The sequence below is a fragment of the Oryza sativa genome, chromosome 9, assembly GCF_034140825.1.
Source record: "Oryza sativa Japonica Group chromosome 9, ASM3414082v1".
NCBI lineage: Eukaryota > Viridiplantae > Streptophyta > Magnoliopsida > Poales > Poaceae > Oryza > Oryza sativa.
Genome location: NC_089043.1, coordinates 18116759 through 18135125, shown reverse-complemented (window position 1 = coordinate 18135125; position 18367 = coordinate 18116759). Strand labels below are relative to the sequence as shown.

General features: G+C 44.4%; 1 protein-coding gene across 1 annotated transcript; it reads right to left on the bottom strand.

Moving 5' to 3' along the window:
* Positions 1–544: 544 nt before the first annotated feature.
* LOC4346973 (probable transcription factor RL9) lies at positions 545–7201 on the bottom strand. Its single transcript, NM_001422757.1, has 6 exons — positions 6000–7201; positions 5822–5898; positions 5187–5232; positions 4804–5047; positions 1376–1448; positions 545–1238 (listed from the first exon to the last, which is right to left on the bottom strand). The coding sequence occupies exons 1-6, from the start codon at positions 6889–6891 to the stop codon at positions 1125–1127; spliced, it is 1446 nt and encodes a 481-aa protein (NP_001409686.1). The 5' UTR covers positions 6892–7201; the 3' UTR covers positions 545–1124.
* Between the last annotated feature and the right edge of the window lie 11166 nt (positions 7202–18367).

Genomic DNA, 18367 nt, shown 5'->3' with positions numbered 1-18367 from the left:
CCACTCTAGCTAGCTGCACGCCATGGAATTATTTGGTTACATCGTTGGGCGAGGAATGAGTGAATGAATGAATGATCAATGAGAAGGTACCTGCTGGACCGGATCAAAGGCGCACTCGTGACCGATTAATTGCAGGATTGATTTCACAGATCGATCGTCGATAAGTGAGTCGAATTCAGACATAATTCGGTACATGATTGGATTGATATCAGTTGGTTCATATGTTGTTTGTGCAATTTTTGCCTAGCTAGGCTGTTCATGTCATGTAAAGCTTGGACCTTTATCTTGTATCAGATATCTGCTAGTTTCTGGTCAAGAGAGGCCGGTTCACACCGGCCATGGTTGCTGGAAAAGAACAGGTAGGCAGTATCTGACATGATCAATGAGGCTAAAGGAAGTGCAAGAACCTGCAGGGATTAAAGAAAGAAGCATATGCGGCATGCATGCACACAAAAAAGGGCCATGGAAATCTGAGATCATCATCTGAGCAACTGAGCTAAGTAGATGGATAGATAGGTAGCTAGATAGATTGGCAGATTGCTTCACCTGAACTCAATTCCCTTTTCTTTCTTCCTTTCTCTCCTTTCCAACTTTCCATGTGCTAATGGCACACACACTTTCACACACACTGACAAACACACAACCAACTCATCACCAAACTCACACTCTCGATCTCCAGCTGCCTAGCTGACACTCACTCACTCACTCTCTAGCTAGCTAGCTCACCACTGAACTACACTGTAAATCGATCCCGGCACGGCGAACAAAACTAAATAAATATGGAGATCAGACAAGGAAACTCTAGCTGCATCCATGATATTAATTGCAAAAAGAAGAAGAAGAAGGAATCAAGAAAACCCAAATTGTGATGATGAGATCGAGACGCGAAATATATATCTCTTCTCCGATCGATTGCGACGACGATGACGACGACGCAGTGGATATGATGTGCGTTTCAAGCCATTGCTGCTGATCATTCTTCGCCATGACAAGCTTCAGACGAACTGGCTCTGGCTAAGCTGGGGTTGGCGAAAGATGATCAGCACCAGGTTGGTGTATATCACATATATATTTCACATCTCAGGAGAAATTTTTTTTTGATCATTAGCCTCTGTGATTGCCATCTAATCATGATCTGCACCGTGCCAGTCAGGCCTCCCTAGAGTGAACTCGAGACTAGGGCTACTCAGCTCATGGTTGGACACCTGCGAGCTGCTCGATCTGCACGGTTCCAAGTTCTGAAACACGCACAAACGAAAAAAAATTCAGAGTTTCAGACATCATGTTCAGAATGAATGCGAGCTAATGAATTTCTGCATGGATATGCAGTTAGCTAGGAATCGAAAGAAGCTTTGAACAATGTAAGGATATATACCTCAATAGGAGAAGACAATCCTACGGAGCGATGGGCGTCCATGTTGCAAGAATTGGACGACAGCCATGGGTCCCTGAAAAGAGGAAGAACACACATTACACATCTCACATTTAGCAAAGTTGTTACAACCTTTTCTCCAAGCTGGTATGTTTGTGTATATGTATATGTAAATGTATATGTGTGCAGTTGGATCAATTGGGGACTAACTGAATTCTGAAGTAGGCCTTGCAACAATGCTACAATTGGGTAGATGTGCATTGTATGTATGTGCATGGTAAACTGTAGTTACACAGTTTGGGGGGCAAAGGACACAGGGGTAGATGGAAGGATGCATATGCATTGCATAATGCACACAGTTTTGCTTTAGCTAAAGTGAGCAGCAAACAGTGTGCTCTTCCTGAACAGTTGGTTACATGGATCATTTCCAGGCAACAAGCTCTTAAAAGATGTCCCTGTTTGGTGCAGCTCAGCAGTGCAATGGCACAGGAGCTCATCAGCAAGCCGCTGTTGGCAAAGATCGAATTCAATGTAGAGAAAGGCACAAGAAAGGAATCAAATGCTACTACAATGGGTCACACAAATACACAAGGATCGTTGTGCATATATAATTGTAATTACATGTCATTTCCTGCACTAATTAATTGTGAATACCTAATTGAATTAGTATGTCCTTGCGTGATCCACACATGCATGCACATGTGTCTGCATGTATTATTGTTAAATGTTTTTGCTTTTTATGTGTGATGACTTCAATGTTGGTTGGAGGGGGGAGAACATTTTTGTTCATACCCCACATGTTGATCATGAAAATGACACTTCTTTTTTATGTGTGATTTTGGTATATCAAGAAAAAGTGTCCTTCCTTTACTACCACTCTATCTAAATAGACACGCACATAACACCAACTTACTACCAAACTGTTGTAAAGTGCTTTTGTCTTGATAGGAACAAATGTATGCTGTTAACAAATGAGGGACCAGTAGACTTTGTATGTCCAAAATACCACCCAATCATAGATACACCACTTTATGTGATCTGCCAATATATGTCTGTATCTTTTCTGATTATGCATTGTATAATGAAGTTTGTTCAAGACTGGACATATACAATCTGTTTCAGTTCACCAATATATGGATGCCATTAATCTAAGCTAGACTAAAATGAGACGAGAACACCAAAATTTGTCATGAGAATGTATATTAAAAAATGCATGTGTTTCCCTCTCTAAATATGCATACATCTCCACTTGTTCATCAGAAATGTTTTTGCACAACTCGAGCAACGACAACATTGCTGAAATATAATTGATAAGATATTTTAAGTACTTGAGAGGTACCAAATTTTTTTTGTGCAAATTTCTGTACCTCATAGTATCAAAGTTACTGAATTTTAAAATAGAAAATGTATCATTGTACCTCCTCAAGAACTGTAAAATCACTCATAATTGATAGTCGTATTTTTTTTGGGAGGGTTTCCTCTTAAATTTCTATTTTGTTTTGTTTATATGTGCACAACGATCCTACTACCTAGAAGAAAAAGAAGAAGATAAAAAAAGATAGCCTAATTCCTCCTGGACATTTGACCTGACCAAATTCCTGGAATCCTCATGGATTCAAGGAAGTAATAAGTAGGAGTACTATAAAGCATATGCAAGCAAGGTAGTTGTGCCCAATTATTTTGGGGAAGAAGGTTGCAATTTAATGCCATTTAGTTATATTTTTTTGTCACTAGTATTTAATACTACAATGGATTCATCTAAAAAATATGACGTGGTATGTATGCACTTGACCAGCTGACTTTAATTTGTCCCCAAAGTTTGACTGAAACGGCTAAAGTGAAGGAAAATCAAGAGCATAAGGAGGATACTGCTCAAAGACTAGACCAGGCATTGCCATTACTTCCATGAACAACTGAACTCTCAACTGCATAAGAGTTCTGAACAAGAACAGGTCTTGAAAGAAAGAGAACTAGTCAGAGAATTATTAGATAGATAAAACCTGAAGCTAATTTGAATTTCAAAACTTGATTGCTGAGAATGATTTTTTACTTAGCCAATAAGGAACAGAAGAAAGATGGAGAAATTAAAGCGGCGAAGAAACCAGCAATGCAACTGATCAAACACGACCGAAAGGGAGGTGTTGGGGATGGCAAGAAAGTTGCAGTGAGTCCTGAGAAAGAAAAAGCAGCGAATGCAGCCAAGGACAGGTTGAACTGTACTTGCTTCCAAGCTGCCCAAAGATCAAAGTTTTCACGCCAATGGCTGGAGTAAAATCTGCCCAAGCACACTCACTAATTTTTAAAAAAATGATCTACACTAATCCCCTATAGTTTAATACTAGTACTTACGACAAACGCTAATCACTCCTCCTAACAGAATCAAAACACACTAGTAATACTAGGATCTAGTACATCTAGTTACATAGTTGAATCCCTTATATTTATGAATTAGGATTAGTCAATGATTTAATCACAGCTAGAGGGTAGAGTGAAAAGGTGAGCTCCATCCATGCTAATAATTGCCCAAGAGGTGGAAGAAAAGGGCATTGAAGAGACTGGTGAGAGAGGGAGAAAGAACCAAGAATGCAGCAAGTCCTTGGTTACATATTCCTAGGCAATAGGGCATGTCAGGTCAAAGCCCCATCCCCCTGGAATCAGAGCCATGCATTGATAAGAAATGATAATGGAGCCCTGCCTGAGTAACCCTCCCCTCCCTAGGTTTGAGAAAGAGAGAGAGAGAGAGAGAGAGAGAGAGAGAGATTTGAGAGAAGCTAGAGGACAATGGGCAGAGCCCAAGAACCTATTTTTACACACAATGTTTGCAAGATTTTTAAAATGTTTTTAGCTCCACAAAAACCAAACACAGAGGGAGAGAAGAGAAGAAGCCTAGCTAACTGCACAGGTCAAGGGGGGAGGAGGAGGCCAAGCCATGGGGTGTGTGACTTTTTGGTCTTTTGTGTGACATAACAACATTGGCCACCTAAACATAGGCAACTCCCTCTCCAGGTGTGTGTGTGTGTGCCCCCAAAACATTCTTTTGCTAAGCTTTTTTAGCCATGCATCACCACACATTACTACTATCTCTCTCTCTCCCTTCTCCTCCATGAGATTTTTTTGGGAATTAATAAATAGAGGTTGTACTTGGCAGGTTAATTTTGCATGTCACTAACTCATATTTAGATACATCATCAATGCATGCCAAAGTTTGTTGGTGTTGCCTTTGGTTCTAAGCTAAAACACACTTAAAAACACACATAGCACACCCATCCATCATATCATCCTCTTCCTATCCTAGTATTATTATCATCATCATCATCATCTCATGACATTCTGATTGATTAATTTCATTTTTAATTAATTAAAGATGGCATAACAATGTAGATATATAATTAATCTGAAAGACTTGAAATGCAACTCTGCCATGTGTGTACCTTGAGGAGTTGCTCCACCTGGTGGTGCTGGTGTTGCCGGCCGACGACTGGTCCATGTCGCCGCCGCCGCCGCCGCCGACCGAGCTGGCGGCGCCCTCCGACGCCGACCGGCCGTGCTCCGCGAACGCCGCCGCGGCCACCCCGCCGCCGCCGCCACCCCTCAGGCACATGCTGTCGCCGCCGCCCGACGCCGCCTGCCCGCCGCCGGCGAACTCCTCGTCGCCGGAGCCGCCGTCCGCCGGCCCTACACGTCAAAAAAACCATAGCAACAATGTAATGTAAAACGCAATGCACAACGCCAAAAAAAAAGAAAAGCAAAATGGAGCTTAGCTAAATTAGCTACTACTACTACTACTAGTAGCTGCCATGGTAAAAAAAATCACCTGAAGAGGCTGCAGGCTTGTCAGTGCTCTTCACGGTGCGATACATCTGCAGTAATAAAACACAAAAGTCCAACAAAAAGAAGATCAATATATATATTTACACACACACACACATTTTTTGTGAGATCAAAATGAAACCAGGAGGTTGAAGCCATTGCAAAAGACAAGCAGCAAAGAAACACACACAAAATATGTCCTACTCTCTCTCATCTCTCATCTTCTTCTTCTCTCTCTCTCTCTCTCTCTTGTGTTTGTGTGTGAGAGTGCTTTGGGCCGTGCACATATACGCTAGTATGACTAGAGCTAAGGAAGGAGCTAGTAGCACAGATGCAGATGCAATGCATTATTGTGTAATGATGGCAACTTTTTTCCCCTCTCTCTCTCTCTTCTCTCTTGCACACACATCCCCAAACATGTCACACACACACTCTCTCTCTCTGCTCCCAAGAATGGCAGTTTCTTCACTAACTCAGGAGTTACTGCATTGGCATCTTTGTCTCACCCAAACAAGATGATCAAGAACAGAAGCTGAATGGAATCGAAATCGAGAGAGAGAAAGAGAGAGATGGTGCAGTGGTGAGTGGTGTTTGATCGATCGATCGAGCTGTGAGAATTGGTCGGCAATGGCGGGATACCTGGAGGTGGCTCTTGACATGCGCTAGCGTCAGATCCTTGACGTCCATGAGCTCCAGCACCGACTTGGGCGTCGCCCCTGCCAAGAACAAGATTGGATTCTCATCAGATTGATCGAGCTCGTTGATGATGGTGGTGAGAAGGAGGAGGAGGACGACGACGATGATGGCGGGGGCGTACTCTCGTGGCCGCCGAGGAGCTCGACGGCGTGGACGAAGCGGGCGTGGAGGGTGCTCGTCCAGCGCATGCGCGGCGCGCGCATGCTGCGCTTGGCGGGGAGCTTGGGCATGAAGCGGGACGCGAGGGCGCCGACGAACGGCTGGCCGCCGTGGAGGTGGTGGTGGTGGTGGTGCGCGCCGCCGATGACGCCGGGGGCGGCGGCGCCGGGGACGCCGTAGCTGCGGAGGGTGTCGGAGACGGAGAGCATGCCGTTGAGCCTCCCCGAGGCGGCGGACAGCATCCGGTGGTGGGGGGAGGAGAGGAACGCCGCCGTGGGGTCGAGCGGCGACGACGCGGCGCCCGGCGGCGCCGCGAGCGGGGACGGCGACGTGGAGGGCCACGTGGATGGGTGGTGGTACGAGCTGTAGAATCCCATCTTGGGGTGGTGGTGGTGGTGGTGGCCGACGTCGCCGGCGGTGGGCGACGGCTGCAGGAACGGGAACCCGCCGGGGCCGTTGTAGATAGGTATCCCGCGGATCGGCGGCGGCGGCGCCGACGCGCCGCCGCCGGCGTCGAGCGGCTGCAGCATCATCGGCGCCATCAGCGCCGCCGCGGCGGCGGCAGACGTGGTGGCCACCGCCGACGACGGCGGCGAAGGTCGGTGCCGCCACGGCAGCGCGTCCGCTCCACCACCACCACCTCCCCCACCCGCCGCCTGCGCCGGCGGCGGCGACAGCGACAACTCCGTCGACGCCGTGGACCCATCCAGCCTCCGCCACGGGTCCCCTCCTCCTCCTCCCACCACCACCCCGCCGCCGCCACGCCCTCCCCCCGACGTCGCCACCGCCGCGCTGCTCGGCAAGCTGATGTGCAGCGACAGGTCCGGTGGCGTCGCCGCCGAGCTCGCCTCCATCGACCGATCGATCAAACACCTCCTTCTCCACCTCGGCAGCAGCAACGGTGATCTCGATCGACACGCCGGAGATGGAGCTCATGCGATGGAAGGAATCATGGTGGAGAAGATGAAGGAGAAGGTTCTTGGAGTTCTTGGAGAAGAAGAGGAAGCTTTGCTTGGTTGCTTGCTTTGGCCAAGAGAAGGATGATGTCTCCTTTTTGTATCTCTGTCTCTAGCACTGGCTTGGAGTTACTACTAGTACACACACCACTTTCTCTCTCTACAAACACTCTACTTTCTCTCTCTAACTCTCTCTTCTCTCTCAAGCTTCTTCTTTCTTCACACTAACATGCATGAGAGACACCAGGGATATATGCATGAATTGGTTCCTTGTGCTGTCCTGCTATACTCCTAGCTACCAACAACAAGTATAAAAGGAATAGAGGAGAGAGAGAGAGAGAGAGTAGAGAGAGAAAATGGGAGCAGTCAGCCAGCAGTGAGGAGAGTACTGCTGCTACCCTTAATTGCAAGGTAGGAGAGAGAGAGAGGAGAATGTGAGGTTATCTTGATGTTTAGGCAGGCATTCAACCATGTATTCCTTAAATAATGGCAGTTAGCAGGCAATGCAAGTGGAGTCAAAGGTAGCATGCTTTTGTTTCCATACGTATACTATACTATGCTTTTTGTATACTTTATGTCACTGCCACCATCATCCTCCATACTAGCATAAATAATACAGACAATGGAATTAAAGGACCTCATAAAAAAGAAGAAAAAAACAAGTATACATGTACTGCAAGCTCAACATTTATACGTACGCATACAGCTTACATATGCGCACACTAAGGTCACGCCCAACGCTCCACCATGGAGCGTAGTCTCATACCTCCCAAAGCGAATATTCGCGCCACGTCGGAAGGAGCCGCGTCCTTGCAAGGGTGCGCGAATGCTGCAGGAGGTCCACACACCCTTGTCAGAGGCACTGCACTTATGCCCGAAGGAATCGACGAGGATGCGCGTTGGGTAGCGGTGTCGCCCCATGCTGTTGCTCCAGCTCGTCATCAACTCGAGCTCCCGCACCATTGCCATCGCAGTTGAGGTCAAGGTCGTCGCTGCCGTGCGGATCCGATGAGCTCAAGGCTAGTTGGTGGGGGAGAAGAAGCGTGATGGCGCATCGGTCCCACCCATCGCCGCGTCGATCCGCCACCGTGCCGCTCGATCCGCCGCCTCCTCCTCGATCCGCCACAGCCGCCGCTCGATCCGGTGGTGGGGAGAGAGGACCGGGCCAGGGAGAGGCAGCGCCGCTAGGGAGGGGAGAGGTAGCGCCGCCGGGGAGGGGAGGCGCTGGTAGAGAGAGGCGATGCCGGGGAAGAGACCGCCGAAGAGAGAGAGGAGGCGTTGAATAGATTGGGGAGATGGGGAGGGGAGGAGGGGTTGATGTTTATATATGTTTGTGATTTCTAGGGGGCATACTACAAATATTGGACTTATATACGAATAAAAATAATCTAAGATCTTAAATGCAAAATGTGACTGACTGACAAGTACTGCAGTGCAAAATAATATGGAGGTATGGCTTGCACTGTGTGAGGCATATCCCTAGTTGGATCCTTGATCACTTTTGCTCACGTGGATGGTGAGGGTGCTCCCTGCATTGAGCATGCCCTAACTAGCTCCAGGGTTCACCAAACAGTTTGGGTGGGTTACCGCCGTTCCACGTTAAGGTGATTATCGTGATAACCGCATAATTACCGTCAAAACCGTGAGGTTTACCGTGGTTTAAAAACTGAGAAGGTTACTGCACGATTTTGCAAATCATGTCTAGCACCCAAAGCGCTAGAACAAACCCCATCAAATCTCTAATCCACGACTGTAGTTACATCCCCAATGCAGGAATGTGTTCTCGGATTTCCACTACCGTAGATAGACGTTGTACCGATAGCATCCTGCACAGTAAACAATAGATTTAGCTCCCTCCTATCACTTTTTATTGATGCCAGGAGAACTAAACTTAATTACCTCTTCGAACATTAGATAAAGGTGACGAAAGGGAGTAATGTGCATATATTTATTTAAAACTAGCTGATTTGCTCCCTTGTTGCCACAGAATATTGAAAGATAACATTTAGCATTCACTTTAAAGCCTAAAATTGTCTATCTACGAAACTATTTTTACCATTGGTTTTTAGATGCCTACTAAGTTAGCCAGAGCCAAAAGCTGAGATTTATATATGCTGCTTTACGATGAAACACCAACAATACTAATATTATGGACCCATATGTCAGTGAGGGGTGGTGATGGCAGATTTATTTGCTATCACCACCATCGATCTTTACCAAACATTTAAAGTCGTATAGATGTTGGTATGTTCAAAATATTGGTATATCGTAGGAGACCAGGAGTATTAAAGAAAAAAAAGGCTGAAATACTTGTTCTAGTAATTTGGGAAGGTAGCTGAAACTGAAAAGGCTGAGAGAGCTCGTGCGCCTGGGATTCTTTTCCCCCCATGGTTTGGGCTACCTGCCTGCATCTCCATCCATCCATCACTTTCTCTCTCTACAACAACACCTTGATCTCACACTCTCTCTCTCCTCTTCTCCTGACCACCCTGTTGGTTGAGCACTGCACCCTCTTTTTATGGGGGAGGAGCCGATCGATCAGCTGAGCCCCAGGATCATATGATCTCAGCTACTAGTACCTAGCAGCAGCAGCAGCCCATGGCCATCACAGAGAAACAGATAGAGAGAAAGAGAAAGAGAGAGAAGACAGCCACAGTGACAGTGAAAGCTATGGCCTTCTCTTTCTCTCTCTCATCTCGCTCTCGGATTGGATGTGGTGTGTGGGGTTTGCAATGCAAATGCAAAGGAGTATGTGCATTGTGCAATGATCTGGAATGGCATTCCGGCAATGTTTGGATGTATGTATGGAGTATTAAATGTGGACGAAAAAAATCAATTACACAGTTTGCATGTAAATTACGAGATGAATCTTTTGAGCCCAACTACGCCATGATTTGACAATGTGATACTACAATAAACGTTTGCTAATGACGGATTAGTTAGGCTTAATAAATTTGTCTCACAGTTTACATGCGGAATCTGTAACTTGTTTTGTTATTAGTCTACGCTTAATATTTTAAATATGTGTCTTTATACTTAAAAAATTTTTTGCACACAAACTAAACACGGCCTCCATCTATCTATCTATCTATCTATCTCATCTGAACACGGTGACTGATGACCAAGAAGAGTAGTACTAGTACTACTAGCTGGTACAGCTAGCTCTAATGGCCGTGTTAGAGCAAGGTTAATAGTGCAGCTCACTACTAGCTCCAAATTATCTATAGCCAATATAATAGCCAATTCATACAATAGTTGCTTACTATACTATTAATACTTGGTCCTACCTGTTATACACACATTATATCTTGAAGCCCGTGCTGCAGCTGGCTACAAATCTGTAGCCCGCTGCTCTTCTCTCTCTTTTTTTATCTCTTTAAAATATGTTTATAGCTGGCTTATAGCCTGCTATTGTACCTGCTCTAGTGAGACGTCATCCATGGTGTTTTCTCTCTCTTCTTCTTTTTCTTCTTTGATCTTCTCTCTCTACCCTCTCTCTCTTCCTTTTTCCGCGGCGGCAAAGGGTGAGTTTCTTTCAAGCTGCATGTGTCAAGTGTGTGTGGATGTCGGTTCCAACTGGCCTTTTCATTTGACACATTCTTTGATTAGAGAAAATTGCCACTAATAATACCACCCCTGGCTATAGATTATTGTTTGTTAAATGGTCCTCTGTGCTACTAGCTCCCAGCATATGCCCCTGGATTTCTTCTTGGAAATAAATAGCCTTGGAACTTATATACTCCCTCCATTCCATAAGGCACAACCACTTTTCTTAGATGTTCTATAATATAAGCATACATGCAAGCATGCAATTAACTATAACATCTTCTCCATTAAATTATTACTTTTTTAATTCCTCCACTCTCATGTTATCTAATCCTATTAGATGCATGCATTAGAATTTATTAGGATGATCCAAACTACAGGATGATAATAATTATTTCTTGGTCTTTGGATTAAGAGTGGTTGTGCCTTATATTTTGGAACGGAGCGAGTATACAAATATACTGCATCTCTATCCATTGTTGCATTTGGGGTTGATTTTTGTGTGGTTGAGCTTTAAAAGCATTGTTGAATATTTGCAATCATATTACTGTGTATTGATTTGTCACTGGAATAGTGTATTTGACATGGAAAGAACAATTCTTACACCCCTGTGCATTGAAGATTTTCCTAGCACATACAACTAAAAACAACCCGTGGTCAAATGTTAGTATTGGCGTGGAGAACACAAGTGGGGTAATAAGTCAAAAGAGAGTACAGGTAGTGATGCTTATTTTCGGGACATTATGATGGTCATACTAAAAATCTATTTCAGTTACCTCACATTAATAGTTTGGTAGAGTTATGGTTGGCTTTTTGTAATATTGAGCTTAAATAAGGTTTTCGGGTTCGAACACAAAAACCAACACGAACAGCACGTCGTTACACTAGAACGGATACCCTCATCTCAATCGGGCGGTAAGCCCCATCTCAATCGGGCACAGCGTCCGTCACAGGCTAGAAGTCACTGATGTGAAGAGTTATCTCAATCAGGCAAACGGCCGTCACGAATGAATATATCTTAATCGGACCCGAAGTAAAGCCCGTCATAGATAGCTTTGACCCAGACGACCAGTCAAACTATAGCCCGTCACATATGACATATCTCTATCGGGCCACAACTAGCGCCCGTCACAGATGACTACTAATCTTTATCGGGCCTAAACTAGAACCCGTCACAGATGATACTCATCTCAATCGGGCCTAAACTATAGCCCGTCACAGATGACTACTGACCTCAATCGGGCCTAAACTATAGCCCGTCACAGATGACTACTGACCTCAATCGGGCCTAAACTAGAGCCCGTCACAGATGACTACTGATCTCAATCGGGTCTAAACTAGAGCCCGTCACAGATGATCTCATCTCAATCGGGCATTTAGTTATGGCCCGTCACATATGACTATAATACACAAAAAAAATAAATTTTGTTTTTTGGCTAGCCTCAGGCCTTTGCTAGCCATGCCCGCTGCAAAAATGACAGAAACAAACACAGATATCCAATATCCCTAGCTCCCCAGCATCACCCATTCATATACATATGCATTCACATACACAGACATCAACATATTTCACACAACCACACATTCACAGCCATCTCATATTTCACATCCATTCACATATTTCACATCCATTCAAATATTTATCATGTTTCACCTGCAAAACCGAGTTAATTGGATCAAATATTTATTTAGCAAGTCTTAACATAAACATATGAAATATATACATAAATATAAACGTCACAGTTACATCATCACAGTTGCATAATAAGTTTTCATCATTGCCTAAACATAAAAGTTCAACATTGATCATCATTTTAGTTTAAGCCTAAACATTCCTTTGGGGTTAATTATTTCGCGGAGGATGAAGCTGGCTATCTCCTCGCGAACCTCCTCAAAGCTGGTAGGCAGAGACTTGGTTATTGTGCCCTACATTGTCATAATTCCAGATTAGTTGATCGATCATATATAAATACTAAAATGTAGTTAGTCTATCACAATTGAGACCACCGACCTCAAACTCAGCCAAAGTCTTCACCTTTTCTCTATACAGAAGGCACATGTTGTGGCACACATGGAATCCGCACTGGTCACCTATTTGTTGCTTCATCGGGAAGTCTTTTTTGTGGATGAGAGTGTCATGTCCTGTCTTCCTGAGGCCTCCTCTTTGCACGTATTGGGCCCACGCTTCATCTATAGCTAGTTGAATTGGGGTCCAATCATATGCGTTCTTATCAATTCTGGAGTTCAGGTAGTGACATGTACTCCACTTAGGTGTTATGACCAGAAGGATCCAATGGGCACTGCGGCATTAATACAGTGAAAGTTAATTAAGTACTCCCTCCGTCCCATTATAAGTGCAACCATAAGTTTCCACGTCCAACTTTGATCGTTCGTCTTATTTGAAATTTTTTTATAGTTAGTATTTTCGTTGTTATGAGATGATAAAACATGAATAGTACTTTACTCGTGACTTATGTTTTTAAATTTTTTCAAAAAATTTTCAAATAAGACGGACGGTCAAAGTTGGACGCGGAAAACCATGGCTGCACTTATAATGGGACGGAGGTAGTACTCAAGGAATGTGTCATGCTGTTGTGTATATTTAGTTAACACACTTACTATTGATTATAGGCGCACATAATGTACTCCTTGTCTCGGCGGGATCACAAGGTGTCGTAGATGTAGTTGACCATTCCTTGACGGTCATTCTGGAGATTTGTGACAGTGACCACCTGTGGATCAAGGAAGACAACTTCCGGTGCATGCTTCTGACACCATTGCCAACTTAACCTACACACAGGATAAACGATCTTGTAAGCAAGTTAAACCGATTGTTATTACCAGATTGAGTTGGGCGACAATACTTACAAAGAGTAGCACTTAAGGAGGCTTGTGTCCACCGCTCGGAGCCTGTAGAGGTCGAAAAGATCCTTGAAGTCGACCACGATATAATTTGTTGGACCAAGGAATGGCTTTCCATTGTGCTCTCCAAGGATATCGGTAGCTTTACTTGGCTTCCTGACGTTAGATTTCTCCATGTAGTATAAGTGAAGGTCCTTGCAAGCGGTGCCCATTGCGGCAAGCACGTCATCTCCAACCAATGGCATGCCTAGTTGGAACTCCTGTGGAGCGATGTATTTCTTCTTGACCTCTTTGCCCTTAGTCTCTTCCTGGCCCTTGCCTAGATCTAGCTTCCTTGGAGCTAGAAACGAGGCCTGCACCTTTCCTCCCCTTCCTCTCCCCTTTGCTTCGGGTTTATCGAGAGTAATTCTCTGAGGGGAAGAGTGTGCCTTCCTGCTCTTCTTCATCGGTGGGGGTTCATGAATCACCTTGCCGTCGGCCTCCGTTCGGTCCTCCCCAAAATCCGTGTCGTACTGCAACTGCACATCGTAAGATTGTGCATGACGATCTTGAGCAGGAGGGGCTGAAGGAGCAGAGGCGGGTCTCTTTGGTGGACGACCGCCTGGTGCAGTGGTTGGCCTCGCTGTAACCCTGATCTCAATGAGGTCCTTGGGCCATTGGATGAAGGTACCACGGGCATTTCCTAGTGAGAGGACCTCGTCGTTCGGTGGATACTTCAGAGGGAACAGCTCGTATTCGGGCTTCACCGAATCGACTTGAACTTTTGCACAGTCGGCCCTGAGTTGCGCTCCATGCATTCTTGTCTCTAGGGTCGGCTTGTACGCAAGTCCCTCGGCTGCTGGAACCATGAAGGTCGGCATCACCCTAACTGTGAGGGTGCAGCTCGTTGGTTCCTGCGATAGATTAATCAATTCTTTTAGAATATTATATATCATATGGATTCGTTAAGTCTTTCATGTATTGAGTAAGTTCACGGTTACCGTTATGTGGTCGACGGCGCTGTCGACCGATGTTGGATTTTCCGCCAACTCAGTTGATGCGCAACTGCTGCGTTTTTGGGTGGGACTTCCTAACTCTTCGTGCGCAGCAGCAGCGGCGGCCTGGGGGTTCTGTTGCTCTTCTCGGATCTCTTGCCTAATCTTGGCCCTCATCGACTCGAGCTTTTCGTCGAATTCAGATGTCGAATTCAGAAGTGACCAAAATAAAAGTTGTAGATCCTGATGAGAGGATCAACTTTGTTTTTTACCATATTTCCATTTGAAATGATGTAGTATTCACAAATGCTGTTTAGATTTGTCATATTGTCAAAATAAATTTCAAGCTGTTGGAAACAAAGTTATATAGACAAATGACCAAAATAAAAGTTGTAGATCCTGATGAGAGGATCAACTTTGTTTTTGACCATATTTCCATTTGAAATCATGTAGTATTCACAAATGTTGTTTAGATTTGTCATATTGTCAAAATCAATTTCAAGCTGTTGGAAACAAAGTTATATAGACAAATGACCAAAATAAAAGTTGTAGATCTTGATAACCTCTACAATTTTGTTGTTGACCATATTTCCATTTGAAATCATTTACTATCTGAAAATGTATTATGACTAATAAAATGAATTATTATACAGCAACTATATATTTTGTACTCACAAATATAAAGACTTATCTGGAAAAATGGAAAAATAGTCATCGGTGACGGGACTTAGTTCAAGCCCGATAGAGATTAATCTATCTCTATCGGGCATTATCTTTGGGCCCGTCACAGATGAGTCATCCGTGACGGGCCTGATTGTCATCTCAATCGGGCATTAGTATGGAGCCCGTCACCGATGAGTCATCTGTGACGGGCCCTACGGCAAAGCCCGATTGAGATAGATTAATCTCTATCGGCCGTAAACGTTGGCCCGTCAACGATGACTCATTTTCCATCTTTCATTTGTTGTGAGTGCAAAATATATAGCTGCTGTGTAATAATTCATTTTATTAGTCATAATACATTTTCGGATAGTAAATGATTTCAAATGGAAATATGGTCAACAACAAAGTTGTAGATCCTTTGAAGATCTACTGGTTTTATTTTGGTCATTTTTCTATATAATGTTTTTCCCAACAGCTTGAAATTGATTTTGTAAATACTAAATGATTTCAAATGGAAATATGGTCAACAACAGAGTTGATCCTCTCATCAGGATCTACAACTTTTATTTTGGTCATTTGTAATAAAACAAAATTAGCCATATTAATGACTACACATATCAAGTCTTTGCAATAAAACAAAATACTTCATTCATTACAATAGATAAGTACAAATGCATCAGTCACAATGTTATGCCTTCCATATGATCTGAACGAGCATATGCCACAGGCTCTTGGGGATCATCGTCAAGGTCAATGTGAGGTCTTACATGAAGATTATGGTTGTATTCTTCTTCATCGACGACGTTGTCAACTCTTACAATTCGGCGCTTTCCATCCCTCACGATGTGCATCTTCTTGTTTGAAGGGTCTTCTATGTTGAATATCTGCTCGACCTATTTCGCAAGTATAAATGGTTCATCGGCGTATCCCACCTTAGATAGATCTACTAAAGTGAAACCTTCCTTGTCGGCTTTGACACCAGTGCGTAGATTCACCCAACGGCAGCGGAACAAAGGAACCTTGAACTTGACGTAGTTTAGCTCCCATATCTCCTCAATGCGGCCGTAGTATGTGTTTGACCCAACTTGATCCTAGAATGCATCTATACGGACGCCATTGTTTTGCACTGTGCTTTTGTCATCTTGTTTGACGGTGTAAAATGTGTATCCATTTATATCGTATCCTTGCCATGTGTCTACGGTCCAAGACGGTCCCATCCCCAACAACTGTACTGTCTCATTTGGGACATCCGAGGACATTGTCACACGATTCTTGAACCATTCGTTGAACCGAGAATTATGTTCTCTGTTAATCCATGCATCAGATCGCCCCAAGTTCTCATCTCAGATTTTCGCTAAGTGCTCCTCAAAGTATGGGCCAACTTCTGCCATATGTTGGAGCACAACGTAATGAGCCTGCGCGTACGACGCTTGATCAGGCCTAATTCTTTTCCTTCTGATTGTGCCAACACCTGACAACCTTCCCTCGTAACGAGACGCAGGAACTCCGATAGGATCGGCATCGGACATGTAATTGACACAGAACTCAATAGCCTCCTCGGTCATGTAACCTTCAATGATGCTCCCCTCGGGTTTAGCTCTGTTACGAACGTACGACTTCAGAACTCCCATGTACCTTTCAAACGGCCACATTTCCCTTAGAAAAGCCGGGCCACATAGTTTTGTTTGCTTCACCAGATGAACAGGGAGATGAACCATTATATCAAAGAAAAACAGTGGGAAAAACATCTCTAGGTGACAGAGGGTATTCACAATATTGGTCTGCAGCCCATCTAGATCTTCTGGATCTATAACCTTCTGTCCAATTGCATTGAAGAAGGCGCACAGACGTTGGATCGTGTGACGCACTTTCGGTGGTAGAATGTCTCTGATAGCAACTAGCAAGATTTGTGTGATTATCACGTGGCAATCGTGAGACTTCATTCCAACAAGTTTTAGATCGTCCAATTTAACATACTTACTTATCCTCGCTGAATAGCCCGATGGAATTTTAATATCCTTCAAGCATGATAACATTGCGATCTTCTCATCCTTCGACAGTATGTGGCAGGCTGGAGGGAGGTACACTTTACCTGTCTCTGCATCTCGTATGGGCTGGAGTTCACTGCGAATATTCATGTCCTGTAGATCAAGGCGCGCGTTCAACCCGTCCTTTGTCTTCCCGGGAATATTCAGCATCAGGCCAACCAAACTCTCACACATTCTTTTCTACATGCATGAGATCAATGCAATGACGGACATCAAGATCTTTCCAGTAAGGTAGCCGCCAAAATATGGATTTTTTCTTCCACATACTCTTCTCCTTTGTCTTGCTACGTTTTCTTTTCTTCCCAAACTCATTGCTTATGTCCTTGACCATATTGTGGACCTCATCTCCGGACAAATCTTTGGGAGCAGGCTGAAGTTCTCTCTTACCGTTAAAAATTTTCTTCTTTCTTCTAAATGCGTGACGTAGCGGGAGCCACCTCCGGTGACCCATGTATACCATCTTTCGTGATTTCTTCAGCCACCGGCTTCGTGTATGTTCCTTGCAATCGGAGCATGCCTTCTTTCCTTTTATAGTTTGTCCGGAAAGATTACCGAGTGCAGGGTAGTCATTAATGGTGCAGAACAATAGAACTCGTAGCTTGAAGTTCTCCTGACCGTATGCATCCCAAGTTTCCACACCTTCTTTCTAAAGAATCTCCAGATCGTTGATAACAGGCTCCAGGAATACATCGATATCATTGCCGGGTTGCTTTGGATCTTGGATTAACAAGCACAACATAATATATTTCCGTTTAAAGCATAACCATGGTGGGAGGTTATAGTTCGCAATAAGAACTGGCCAAATGCTGTGAGTACTACTCATGTCACCGAAAGGATTCATGCCATCCGTACACAGACATATCCTCATGTTTCTAGGGTCGACAGCAAAGTCTTTGTGTTTTCGATCGATATTCCTCCATTCAATCGAATTCGCTGGGTGTCTAAGCATACCGTCATTCCTTCTCTCCGTGGCGTGCCAACGTACTAACTTCGCTTCGTTTGGGTTGGCAAAGATTCTCTTGAAACGATCAATGATAGGTAGATACCACACAACCTTTGCTGGACCACCCCTCTTTGACTTATTTCCTTCGTCAGCACTTTTCTTTCGCTTGTATCGAGAAGCCTTGCAGACAGGACAAGCATCCAAATCCGCATATTGCTTGTGGTACAATATACAGTCGTTGGGACAAGCGTGAATTCTACGGACCTCTAACCCCAGTGGACACAGAACCTGCTTTGCTTCGTATGTCGTCTCGGGCAATGTGTTCTCAACAGGAAGCA